Raw genomic sequence first — 14,594 nt, 5'->3', positions numbered from 1 at the left:
CACACACACGTGTATATTGTAAATTCAACTGTGACATCACGGACACAGGTTATTCTGGTGGACCCTTCATATACACACACACGTGTAGAGTGTTCTAGCTAGGATTTTGATGGGGCATTTAATTGTAGGGCATTTTTAACACGAAAATCTTATTTTTGAGGCAAGTGCTGGATATGATCAAATTTTTTACATTCATAAATACCATATATACTGACACACAATGAAAACGCAAAACAGATATTTTTTAATATTTTGTTGTGATTAATGAAAATAAATAAATGAAATAATTAAAAGGAAATCAAGAAATGACAAAAAAGAGAATGATTAGAAATAAATAAAAAGAAATAAAGAAATAAAAGAACAAACAAATTAAAAAACTGACATAAGGATATATTTGTAACAAGTTGCTCACTGCATTAAAAAACGGCTATTATTGCATGTCAAGGTCTAGATAGATTTCATTAAATAGCTTTTGCAGACATGCTTTTAACAAAACACAGTTATGCCTACATATACACCAAATAATCAGTGTTGCTAGTTTACTCTGTGCCATATTATAAAAATGCAATCAATATGTCATTGATAAGGACTACTGACATCAGTTAAAACTATACTGAATAAAATAAGAAACTTCCGCTAACTTTGCTTGAACATAACTTGATGAAAACAAACCGGGGAAATAATTGTTATATATGTGTTTAAAGAGTGTTCCATGATGAATCGTTTGGTGCAAAAATCATGGCCATAGGTTAACAGAAACTGGGAGAAATTTTGGGGGTAAAAAAACAAAACAAACCCCACTTAATAACGGGTATGTCCACCTCTTGAATTGACCACTGCAGTGCATCGCAGGCACATAGAATTGACTAAAGTGTTGATTTCTGCCTGTGGAATATTGTTCCATTCCTGAATGAGCGCTTGACAAACTTCGTTGATGTTAGCGGGTGGGTTGGGATGACGCCTCAATCGTCTGTCCAGACTATCCCAGACATGCTCAATGGGGTTGAGATCAAGACTTTTAGTGGGCCAGTCATCAATGAAATCAATGTTATTTGTCCTAAGAAAATTTACAGTGTCTCTAGCTGTATGAGAGGTGGCATTATCATGCTGAAAAATCGAGATGTTGGCGTTGTTATGGAACAGAGGAATGACGTGATGAGCGAGAATGTCATCGCTGTAACGTTGAGCATTTAACTTGCCATCAATGATGACTAGTGGTAAACGATAACCATGGGCAGTGGCTGCCCAGACCATGACAGAACCCCCACCCCTGAAACGAGCTCGTTCAAGAACACAACAGTCAGCATAGCGTTCATTTCTCCTATGGTAGACGCGCACCCTGCCATCACCAGGTTGTAAAGAAAATCTGGATTCATCCGAAAAAAGAATGGTATTCCAGCGTCGCCGTATCCAACGAGTGTGTACACATGCCCAATTAAGACGATTTAGACAATGACGTTGCGTTAAAACGCATCCGACGTAAGGACGTCGTGCATGTAAACCGTTCTCCCGCAGACGATTATGAACAGTTTGCCCACTAATTCGGTTATTATGAAGCCCAGGTGTGTTAGCAGCAGTAGCAGTGGCAGTTTGGAATCGATTGCGCAAATGCGTGTTCATGATATAGCAGCCATGACCACGCGTTGTAACACGCGGACGTCCAAGATGTGGCAAGTCGTTGGTGCTTCCTGTCGTTCGAAATCTTACGCGAAGATTTCGTATCGCTCGATTAGAACTCCCAACATGCCTTGCAACGTCTTCTGTTGACATGCCAGCATCAAGTATGCCAATCGCCCATTCGCGTAAATTATTGGATATTCTTGGCATACTAAAAATGCTACAATGTAAAAAACGTTAATTTTTTTACAAATTTAGAAGCGTTTTTGTTCACTTGACAATAATGTCAGTAAGACAAGTAAAACAAATTGACCGAATACTACACGGGACATGTCGAACCATGCATGCATGTGCAAATTGAATTTCACGTTGTCGACGATTAACAGTGCAAAAATAATCGATAAAATTCATGAATCCTGATAATACAGCTCAAGGCTAATACTACCTATATAATTTCATTACACAATGAATTCTTTAACACAACAAATACTATATGTACAAATCGGAAGTTTCTTTTTTTGTTCAGTATATATGTATCTTGGTCTGTGTATTTGCAAAGGCAAAATTACTTTCAAAAATTTACTTATCAAAATAAATTTCGCATTTGACGTTCTGTCGAAGTTTATCATGATGGTCTACTTTCAACTAGGTGTTTGCTAGGTGGTGTGTGGTTATGAGCATGACGGTGTGAGGATTACTTCGCATTCAAGCTTTGTAAGACTGCCTGTCCGCTCGTCTGCAGTCATACTGACTAACAATAGAAAGGAAAAAAAACATACCATGTTATACTGCTGTCGGCTTTCACAACTATAGCTAAACAATGTATTGTCAAACGTGTTTTAGTTGGGAATTCAGACTCATAACAACACTGTACACGCTTTGAAAGGAAAGCAAGATTTTGTATTTTTGTTTGACAATGAATTAGGGCAGGGCGGCGATAATCAGGGGCGGTGCGGTAACAAACATGTCAGGGCAGCACAAAACGGTGCAGGGTGCTGCGCCCCTCTATTTATTGCTAGCTAGAACACTGGTGTATATTGTAAATTCAACTGTGTCGACACAGGTTATTCTGGTGGACCCTTCGGTCTCACTACACAGTTGACTTCCGGGTGAGACTTCATTGATCACGGTCCACTATAGTTCCTAATTGTGACACAGTGAAAATGTTAATACAGAGGGCTGTAACCACAAACAACTAACCACTGTCCTTGGGATGTGTAAATTCATTATCTAGAGTATCACTACACAGTTGACTTCCGGGTGAGACTTCATTGATCACGGTCCACTATAGTTCCTAATTGTGACACATGTTATGGTTCACATATTCACTTCCAGGAAATGGCGAAGAATTAAAACAATATTTGTTTCTGCCTGTATTTTGCCCATGTTATTTTGTAATATTGTGCATTGACCTTTTGGGACTATTGGGTGTATAGCGCAAGAGACAGCCGGAGTGAATCGGTTAATGAACCACCTGTTCGGATCGGTACTACAGCCAGATGCGGTCATATAGCAAAAAAACTGAGACGGAAATGTTCTCAATTTTGTAGTGAAAATAAATGCTTATATAATGTATATTCGCAATGGTGTATGTTCTTAGTGCCAACGAGAACCCATCCTATTAGCAATCTTCATTTGAAGTTGAGCAATTTAACATGGGTTTCAATGGCAGATGACATCTGTGTAGTGAGACCTAAACAAAATCTTTCTGGGGAAGTAATCGTTATTATATATGGGTTTGGTTGCGCAGATACTAATAGGAAACCAGTTGAACACAATAAATAAAAAATAACTTTCCGATCTCTTACAAACATTAGTTATTTGCATTTTGATACATAATACAATATGCGGAAATTTTTGGTGGCCAGGCGGGCGACACGTGGTAAGGTTTTGACTTGCCTGATGGTATTTTGACTTGCCATGGGCGATCGGGCGACTGTAAAGTGCACACACTGCTGGATGGGATGGGGATGTAGGTTAGATCCTACATGCGACTGAAACACCTCAGAGGATTGCTCTTCAAACTGCACTAGATCCTGTTCCTTGGTCTCAATCTGAGCTAAAAGATGTGGGGGTTTTGGGGTTTTTTTATTTTTTTATTGGGTCTCATTTGGACAACCTGTTCCTTACCACATGCAGTTATCCACCCCCAATATACAACATCTGCTCCATCAACCAAACTATAAATCATATACTGTTTGATGGTGAATATAAATGAATGGAACTACTCTACCACCTATGATTTTGAACTTAACGGCGGCAACGACGTCAATTGCTGTCGGTAACATATAAACTGCTGTCGGTTGGGGGTGTCACCGATGGCACTTTTGTGCCGCCGGATAAAAATTACTGCCGTCTGTAAAGCTCCTCACTGAAGGTAAAATGTATATAAACATTATTTGCCAGAATTTAACACGGGCATTTGGGTCCTTGTTGGAGTTAATGATTGTTTAGTTAGTATAACGCGATGGAACTATATTTAGTCATGCACGTACCCTGTGTTGTTGTATAATTATTAATATACGTTCTCACTGCATTTTGCCTCCTCACTTTCGTGTTATGCCGTCCCTTTTCACGTTTGGTAGCCCCATTTGTTTTTCAGTGCCACTCTTTATTTTTCGGCATCCTGTTATAATTTACAGCACCCAGCTCTGCTATTTCAAAATGCACACTTTTTTTCACACTGGACATCAAAGGAAACAAGCCACGTTGTGTACGAAAGCGCAACTAACGAAAAACTTCAGTAGCTTCTGGAAGTTACCATAACGTAATTTAACACTATTTTGTAACAGCCTCCGTAAATGTGTCCCATACCAGTATCCAATAACAGTTATATTTTATTTTAGCAATGAAAACATTTTATTTTTATCGTTTCAGCAATCTTCGACTGAAAAAAAACTACTTATTTGGCGCCAAATTTGTCACATGATCAGAACGGTCATTCTGTCTTTTGTGTCCACCAACTCGTGTCTGATATTTTAACCTCAGTTGCAGATTTAATTTGTCTTAACTGATGATTTTAACTTATTGTCATTTGTTTATTCAGCCACGTTGTGTACAAAAGCACAACTGACGAAAAACTTCAGTAGCTTCCAGAAGTTACTACTGAGCCCTGTATCCCATAATCCACGGGATTTTTCAGCAATTCCTTATAAAATATTATAAACGTTTAAAAAAAAAAAAATTGGAGGGGAATATCACAGCTTAAAGGTAGAGTAAACTCAAATGAGATTTATGTGTTGGAAAGATGCATACCCGGACCACCAACACATACTGACACTTTAACAAATGAAAAACATGTAATTTTAGAGTTAATAAAAAAACATGATTATTCATGCTAACTGGGGGCAGCCATTTTGTTTCATTTTTGAGACGTCTGGTGGTATAGCTTGGGGCAAAGTGATGTCAGCTCCGTCCATCTGCTCTATGCACAGTGTAAACAAACGCTCTAATTTACAACAAGGCGCTTCGCTTTCATCAACCTGACTTATAAAACAGCATAAATGACTTGATTGTATAATAAACTATTTAACTAAATATATTTCAATTTGCATCAATAGAATGAAATGGAGTTATAGTATTTTTCTTTTTTTAAAAATCCAAAGAAAAAAATGCATATTATTAAGCCTATTGGTATGCTATGTTCGAGCAAAAACAACTACTCACGATACCCAAGTGATAATTTTCTTTTCTTTGGGACTACGTAATTGGTCAGTTTTGTGATTTTAGATGGGAAAGTCTACTTAATCAAGGGATTTACAGAATTACAGTAAAAAAGCAAGACAGCTGATCGATTACGATTAGAGGGATGTCTGTGCGGTTAACACACAATACCCAGTGATATTAATAAAAGAGGCACGTCTTTTTAGTGTGTCTTGACACAGTGTCTGGGGACCGTCTAAATATACACCTGCCAATCAGGAATACAGGTACAGGCCACAGAAAGAAAAGACCAATTAACTAAGAAAACATTCAGATTATTATTTCCGTACTTGGGTTAATTTATGTACAAACCATATAATACAGTTATTTCAACACTTTGACAATGGTGGTTTATTTTGTATTAAAAGTAATATATAATTGTTGCTGGCTTACTGGGATGACTATTATTACAGAATATTGCGATGCATCTGCAAAAATCAGGTATGTTTTGTTTCTTCCTGACGTGACACATTAGGTATTACGTAACCACCAGCTCGCCAGAGGGCGTATTCACTGGGATGGCACAAAATGGCTGCGCCTGTTATATATAATAGCCATCACATTTAACTGTTTTATTAATTAATTATACTATTATACTTGTTGATATTAAGCAATAATGTGCATTATATATCGTTGAATATGCATACCAGGTCAAATGCCTTGATTGTCCCTTAAAATAATTTCTTAAGTGCCAAATAATATATACAACATATATATATATATATATATATATATATATATACAGAGGTTATTACCAAAGTGTTTTTCGGTATCGTCAATATCATATATTAGGAATAAAAATTGTATTATGCGATCCTCTGGCGAGCATAATACACTATTTTTATTCCTAATATATGATATTGATGATACCGAAATACACGAGGGTAATAATCTCTTTATCATATAAGCTCAAGCTTAATACCACGTGTTTTTGTAAACTGTACATGCAACTTTAATTCCAGTCCGCCATTACTAGATGACGTCATTTTGGATGTCCTTACATCAAAATAAAGTTATGCCTAACATTTTTTTGTTTTCTGAATGCTGGACAGCTTTCAGTGTCAAATTGTCATTGAAATGTTTTTATTTGATGACTATGAATGCATCCGTCAGTCATGGAGTGTCACCCAAGTACGTTTGCTTAAATGTCAATAAACCTAGAGCCGAGACCTCGACTAATTTACATCTAATTTGCAAAGTTATCAAATTCTTAAAGTATGTGATCTGAAAAATATCACACACTTTGATTGCACTGAAAATGTAAGATATTATATGATAAATATATATATATATATATGAGGGTCATTCTCCATTAACTGTAGCAACCAATAAAGTATGAATGTTGAAAAATAAATATCTTCTGAGAACGTTAAAAGTCACCTGCCTGCATAGTCTTAAATTGTCTGTAACTATTTAAAAATAAATTCCCCTGTATATAAATAGTCACCCTTTTAACAGTAGAGGATGTTGAACTAAGGAAGTCGTACTGATAACGTACGTGACACATCATACCCTCCTTAGGAATTGTACCCTATAAATATACAAATTGGTTACGTTAGGAAGTGAACAAAATACATTTTCTGAACAAGAAGAAACATCTTTAATGAAATCAACTTGAAAAATACAACTTTCTTTACTAATTTGTTCAAGATCGATGTTTGTAATAACACACTCTGACTACATTTTTATGCACAGATTGATACCTTATGTTCCAAACTGCATAGAATTGGTGACAGACTTGCTCCAGGTAAATTTCACAGTTTATCTGCATCTAACAAACGCATGAAATAACACAAAAGGGAAGTATACTACTCAGAAGTGTTCACTTGTTATTGACAACTGTATCAAAAGAAGAGGTACTGATAACGTACGTGACGTTAAATTAGGATATGGTCGTTTGTAAAAGTTTCTAGCAATCTGTTTACATTTACTAACAAAACTATCCATCACCATGACCTTGGCTAACATGTAGAATGATAATCTAGCGAATCATGTGCATATTGCCCATTTAATTAATGAATGTCACTGAAAATATGCCTGTAATACAAGTAAATTGTTCATAAATTAATTTTTGACCAACAAGCAAGTGCTAAAAATAAAACAATTCTAACAAAACACGGACAGGGTTATCTCCCCTAACTATGACATATATAAGATACCAGCACATTATCTCCAAAGGACACACGAACGGTGTATCCTCACAACATCTGGGGATAACGTATGTGACTCGGTTTAGGTTTAAAATGATTGTTCCATATGCCATCCACAAGTTCAAAGAATAACGTCATGGTTAGGCCCTATGTAATTCAATCCCTTTAATCCAAACCAAGTACCTTCATTATAGCGTCCCACTCACACGGGTTAACTTGAAAATGGTGGCTGCGGCTTGTTACAGGAGTAGGTTTGTCAATTAAGGAAATGACATCAGTATTAGCATACCATACGACATCATCAAACATGGGCCAGAAAAAACGATTACGCCCAATGCAAGACATTGCCTTCACTTACAAGTCGTCCTCATCTACGGCTTGTACCATTCCAGGATAGAGCTTGCCATCGTACAGTACTATCACCCATTTGTTCAAATAGGCGGTTGGATGAACAGGAGCGGGAATTGGGACAAGTTTGAATGGTTTCTGATGCATGGTCTCCACGGCAGGGCCAGATACTGTCGCAGCCAGCATGGTTGGAGGAGGGGTAGTTTGTGTGACCTCCATGGCAGGGCTACTTGTAGATACTGTCGCAGTGGGGGGAGGGTTAGTGGTGTCTCCACAGTGGTCGCAGTGACGGGGTTCGATGCCGCATCTTCTCTGGTTGTGGTGGCCTTCCTAGATTTGCTCTCAATAACACGATGCTCCCACGAATCGCACCCGCAATACATCGTACCAGTATCAAAGCAATGTTCGCATTAACACGAGAGTTGAGCGACTTTAATCTGACCATCACCTTGGCCATACACCGCATGAAGTTTCATCGTGCCACCGATGGGACATATGTGTGGGCTATATGTAGTGAACTATCAATACATGCAAAAATATCTAATGAATCTCTAGCATACCTGATGTATTTAAGAATAAAATCGGGGTCCAAACATGTGTGCCATGCAGACGAAAATTTTGCCCGTCGATGTTGTATCTAAAATGTTGATTCAGCCTGGAACGCAGACTAATGGATGTCGGATAACGTACGTGACATTTGCAGTAAGAAGGGCCTGTAGTCATACATGCACTAGATTTTATTATCATTTCTCTGCTTGTGCCCTTGTACATCTCAGAAACTCCAAGCCAAACTATGTATTAATGCGCTCAAGTGTCTACTTTTGTAAGACGGGAACGTTCGTACGTGACACCCTTACAGACACGGTCCAGTATTATGGATTAATTGTCTTTCTGCATCTCTAATGTACATTTTTCAGAGGAAGGATAAGCAGATACACATAATTAAGTATATTTACCAGAATTTAGTCATTAATCCCAATCGATCTAGGCCATCAGGCCTACGTAGTTTCCTCTTTCAAATTGGATAACGTACGTGACCTAGAATTTGCGACATGATTTATTACTGAATATTCCATAATTTAAGATGATTTTAAGTAGAGTAGACACGTTTTGAAAAGGTGCCATGCTGTTGTGCTTACCCGAGTATAAAAACATACTTTATAGGTAACAATCATGTATTTGTGATGCCCGTTTTATGCTGATCCTCATTTGCGACATGGGTATTTTTAAGGGTCGGCATTTTCCGACGGTCCTTTTGGAGGGAAAGGAGAGTAATGGCAGGTTCAATAAGGCGTAGTAAAAAAAATTGTTTGGTTCCGGTTACCCGACCGTCCCTAAATTTTTGGTGCCGACCCTAAACTTTTTTTAACCTTTTCCCCACCCTTTTTTATTTAATAATCCATTAATATCAATCCTAATTTTCGTCGACTCTAAAAACAACAACTGCAGAGAGATGCCACAAGATCTGTCAGTCCAAGATCTCGTTACCAGAAGACCCGGAACACTTCGCGCAATTTTACTTCCGAAGAGTTCCAAATGAAAAGCTTCCGAGAGCCATTCGGAACTCCTCGTACATTTCCACGAAATATAAGCGTAGCGGAATGTGACGAGGTGTTCCGATTCCTTGAATGTCGTTTCATTTGAAATTGATTTAAATACATGTGTAATATTATTTGATTTGAATGAGCACATTTTTGACATTCTACTCTGTAAATGAAAGACGCCATTGACACCACATGCTCTCGGACGTGTTCTCGTACTCATTCGGAACTTGTGAATCCAATCTTCAAAATGTTACCCTAGTTTACTGTTAAAAAGCAGAATGATACAAATTTCCAGTCTATTTTGGTAGGGGAATTCCCTAAAACGTAATCGAACTTCTAGAAATACCGAGTTACGATTCAATGTTAAATATAAAGAGTAAACATGAAAATAGCCGATTATGCTGAAAAGATTACTTAAATTAAATATTTAGACATCAACTCTATCAATATTTTGCATTTGTTTGACAAATAACCCCTGTATTTATTATTAAATATGATGATATCCATGCCATTTGAAATGAACTGGTAGTACCCAAAACCTTAAGAAATGACAACTCTTTTCACATTTAATAGCGTTTGCAGTGCTGTAGTTGTGACCATGTTGTGGATCAGACCTTTAAAAGCAAAAATATAAACCTGTTTTACCTCTTTGTCAACAGTGCAAAGATACTGTGCAGTGTCCTTATGGACGACCAAAAGGGAAACTGTTTTCCTGAAAATAGTTGTTTTCTTTTGATATCTCTGCTATGAGGATAGTTAGTATGGAGATCTTTTTGTTAACTTATTTTGTTAATTTTTATTGACATCTTCGTTGTGTTCATGATGTACATTTTGTTACTGCAATACTGGCAATGAAATAGGCCAGGAAGATCAGTGTTGTTGCTGTAGTTGTGAGGGGGTGTAACCATGTTGTGGATCAGACCTTTGCAGAGCCCTCAAAAGTACCCGGTCTCCGGCGGCAAATCACTTTTCGTTGATGGTAAAAAAAAAGTGCTTTCTCTTCTTTAATAAAGTCTCCTACAAAAGGGATCCAAACAAGGTGCCAAAATAGTTCAAATGTTTCTTGGGGAGGGCCCCCAGACCCCCCGCTTTGCCCCCTGCTATCATCACTGTTGTAGCCTGCTACTTCTTAAACTATTGAAGGCGCTGCCTTTGATATTAAAACTTTTTTCCAATGAACAAATTATAGTGTTATTTTAGTGTTATCGTAGTTTATAACCTTACCATGTAGTATTAGACTTGGGTGGTGTTTACATTAATACCGATTGTGGTTTGACTAGGTTACGACATGTTTTTTTTTTATAGAAAATAATTAATGATTCTCATTAGAGTATGTATTGTCAGTTGCACTGTAACACAAAGAAAGAGCTTTTAATATATTAATCTGCTATACTATTCAGGAAATATACTCTTCAAAAGAAGAAACGCAAAACCACATTGTCGTAACATTTGGAGAATTGATTTAATTATTGAATGGTGAGTCCGATAATTACCAAATGTTGCAGGATTGTTCACAATTCACTCTAGTCCATTGTGAGTAAGTGATAGGACACACCACCAAGGTCAAGGTCATCTGGAGTCAATACCGGGTGTGGCCTCCGCGTGTGTTGACAACTGCCTGGCACCGCCTGCCCATTGAAGCAACCAGAGTACGGATGACGTCCCGGGGGATGGTGGCCCACTCGGCCTGCAAGGCTGCTGCCAGCTCGGGCAGTGTCTGGGGCTGTGGTTGTCGCTGTCGGAGGCGTCGGTCCAACTCGTCCCATAGATGCTCAATTGGGTTCAAATCCGGTAATATCAATGGCCAAGGAAGGACATTAATGTTGTTGTTCTGTAGGAAAGCCGTTGTGAGACGTGCTGTGTGAGGCCTGGCGTTGTCATGTTGGAACACTGCGTTGGCGTTGGCCATAACTGGAACGATGTGTGGCCGGAGGATCTGGTCAATGTAGCCCTGTGCATTCAGGTTGCCCTGCACGTGGACCAGGTCAGTTCTGCCAGTGTGTGAGATGGCTGCCCACACCATGACACTACCCCCCGCCGAATCTGTCCACTTCCTGCACGCAGTTTGCCGCATAACGTTCACCACGACGCCTATACACGCGACATCTTTCCATCATGACGTCGGAGCAGAAATCGGGACTCGTCACTGAACCACACCTGTCTCCATCGCAGTTGAGGCCATTGTCGATGAATCTGGCACCACTGCAGTCGGAGTCGACGGTGTTGTGGTGTTAAGATGACACCTCGAACTGGACGTCTGGCACGAATTCCTACCTCACGTAGGCGGTTCCGTACGGTCTGGTCGGATATCCTGCGCAAACCTGGTATTGCTGCGGCTGTGGAGGTGGCAGTAGTCAATCGTTCCCGAAGGTGGCGTACCCGGATGTAGCGGTCCTGCCCGGGGGTAGTGACCCGTGGTCGACCGGATCTAGGGAGGTCACGTGTTGATCCATGTTGCTGGTAACGGTCCCACAGTCTGGAGATGGTGCTTGGGGACACATGGAATGCCCTGGCAACGGCCGTTCTGGATTCGCCTGCGTCTAGTCGGCCGATGGCATTGTTTCTCTGCGGTTCACTGAGACGTGGCATGTCCTGGATTGTCAACTGTCGGCCAGATACAGAGGCCAGGCAAACGAACACCCTGCACTTTTATACTGTCGGTGTTCATGTTGCACGTGCAGACAACGCACGTGCAGTGGTGACATGGTTTGCACGTGGCTGCATTTTTGCGAATATTCACATTTTGGAACTTTATTGTACAGTAGCTGCGTTTTATCGAATGTAACCGTGAGAATGTGTTTGGGACATGCAATGACCTTATATTCACAAAGCATGAACCGGTAGGAAACATAAAATTGGAGTTATAACCCATTTGTACCCTTTTGCGTTTCTTTTTTTGAAGAGTATATTAGGTCGAAAATGGGGGGGGGGGAAGTTTTCCCTACCTACCTACCCTATTTGTTTTTGGCATGTAACAGGAACCAAACAATTTTTTTTACTTGGCCTAATGACTCAGAAGTACAGGGAATGAACTAGACAACTCAGAAATAGTGTTTATTTTATAATACATTTAAATATTACTGTACAATCAGAGGTCAAAGTGCTGCGACAACTATTTTCTACAGTTGCTACAGTTAAAAGGCGAATGACCCATATATATATATATATATAAACAAAACTACTTTTTAACAGCTGGCAATATCAATGCGATCGATTCACTCGATGAAGATGGAAATAAAAAGAACAGAAAAACGTTATCTCACAGTAGGGGATCGCTTAACAAAATGTATTTATTATTTTTCAAATATCTTAAAATCTGTATTAAAATAATAATATTAAAACTTTGATGGGTTTAGCAAAACGAATACCTGTGAATGTCAGACCGACACTCTGTTTTAACTGAACTACGTTTTAACTAACAGTGCACAAAAAATAAGGTAGCTTGTACATCGTACTAACTTTTCAGTACCAGATTCCGAGGGGCAAAATAAGGGATGGGTATTTTCACAAAGTCGACCAACACACAACGATATACGGTAACCAAACGTTTCTTTTTCTCTTTTTTTTTTTAAATGGTTAAATTTAATGTCATATTCAGAGAAAAAGTGGGCAACTTCATCTTTGAAACACCAGGTTCCATTAAATGTTAGCTCATGCTAGTAGTCCATGATTCCATTTATAATAAATTATTGTTCATTGAAGTTTGACTATTGGAAATTGGACTACATGTACATACAGAAAAATAACCTTTCAGTCAAGTTTATTTGCTGCAAAAGTCAGTTTTAAGAAATTGCCATCGGCATACTAAAAATTGCCGTCGGTGGGCCCTTTCACCGACGTTAATTTGTTTTTCTAATTGCCGTGGGTGACAAGTTCGAGCCCTGAATAATGTTGGTAACATTGTGTAAGTTGCATACGACGCTGCAGTGAGGGAGGGGTGTGTAACCGCTCCTGATCTAGATCACCTGACTGGATAAAGCCGCACGATAGTCAACAAGGAAGGCAAGCTATCGCTCGATAGACTAGTTTTTGCGCCTAGTATTAAATAAATCTGGTATTATAGACGACGATGGTACCAGTCAAACTGTTTCCTCCTCAACACGCACTTTGCTTAACTTTATGCCTGACTTTAGCTAGCTTTGCATAACGATTATGCATGGTTGAGTGAACCCGAATTTGGGTCACCCAAGAAAGCGCTCGCTTGTTTAAAATCGGAACTAATCTAAAAGTGTCCGTCGTCGTGCATGAAGTCGAGTCTTTCGATAACGACGTGCTCACCTTCTTGTGTACGTCAGCGGTGTCGTCAAACCCTGCCGCCGTCGCCATAGCTGCACGGTGACAACTTGACACAGTCCTACCCAACAGCAACTAACCGGACTGTCAACTTCCGGGTTCTACCTCGACCCGCGAATGCGACCAATAGAAATCGGACAAATAGAAAAACATAATGATGCGATTTTGTTACATGGTGATCCAGGGTAGAGCCCGTGTGATATATGGAGGAGGGATATGGAGGGGTGGGGGTGGGGGGGGGGGGGGGGGGGCGGGGGCTGAAAAGAGATAGAAAAAACAAAACAAAGAAAGGATAAGAATTCGACATTTGGTTGAAAGAAAGAAAAGGTATTCGCTGCCGCAATATAGATTATATATCCCTATCCATAAAACAATCTGATTAAAATTAGCTGTAGGCCTACATAGTAATTAACCAGTGGAGCTAATGTTAATTAAGATTGTCCATAAAACAGCAATGGGTCTTATGTTATGTTCAATTTCTCGTAACCCCTTGACCAAGTAAAAATAAACTAAAATAAAAATGTTTTTGTTTGTTAAATTGTCATAGTAGGAAGTTTTTTGTTTATTTGTAGTTGTTTTTGTTTTTGCTTTTTTTTTAAATTAAAAAACAACTTATAAGTTTAACATTTGATAACCAAGTTGTGGCGTAGGAATGTGCCAAACAGTGTATCTATGTGGGAGGGGGGGGGGGGGACAAATATATATATATATATATATATATATATATATATATATATATATATATATATATATATATATCTATATATATATATATATATATATATATATATATATATATATATATATATATATATATATATATATCAGACAAGGGGCGATTACATGACAAAAGTAATCGATTACGATTACTTAAGAATGTCATGATTACGATTACGATTACGTAGGAAAATGAAAGTAATCGATTGCGATTACACTGCCC

At 38.7% G+C, this 14,594-nt stretch overlaps 1 protein-coding gene across 1 annotated transcript in view; it reads right to left on the bottom strand.

Moving 5' to 3' along the window:
• The window catches only part of LOC121377477 (shiftless antiviral inhibitor of ribosomal frameshifting protein homolog), a 55,853-nt gene extending 42,101 nt beyond the window's left edge, over positions 1-13,752 (bottom strand). Inside the window, exon 1 of the mRNA XM_041505491.1 lies at positions 13,640-13,752. Coding sequence (XP_041361425.1) covers positions 13,640-13,687 — 48 coding nt within the window. The 5' untranslated portion in view covers positions 13,688-13,752. The remainder of the gene's footprint in view (positions 1-13,639) is intronic.
• Positions 13,753-14,594: the final 842 nt, after the last annotated feature.

This window comes from Gigantopelta aegis, chromosome 2, assembly GCF_016097555.1.
Source record: "Gigantopelta aegis isolate Gae_Host chromosome 2, Gae_host_genome, whole genome shotgun sequence".
In the NCBI taxonomy this organism is placed as follows: Eukaryota; Metazoa; Mollusca; class Gastropoda; order Neomphalida; family Peltospiridae; genus Gigantopelta; species Gigantopelta aegis.
The sequence above is the reverse complement of the archived record's forward strand: the minus strand, read 5'-3'. Positions and strand labels throughout refer to the sequence as shown.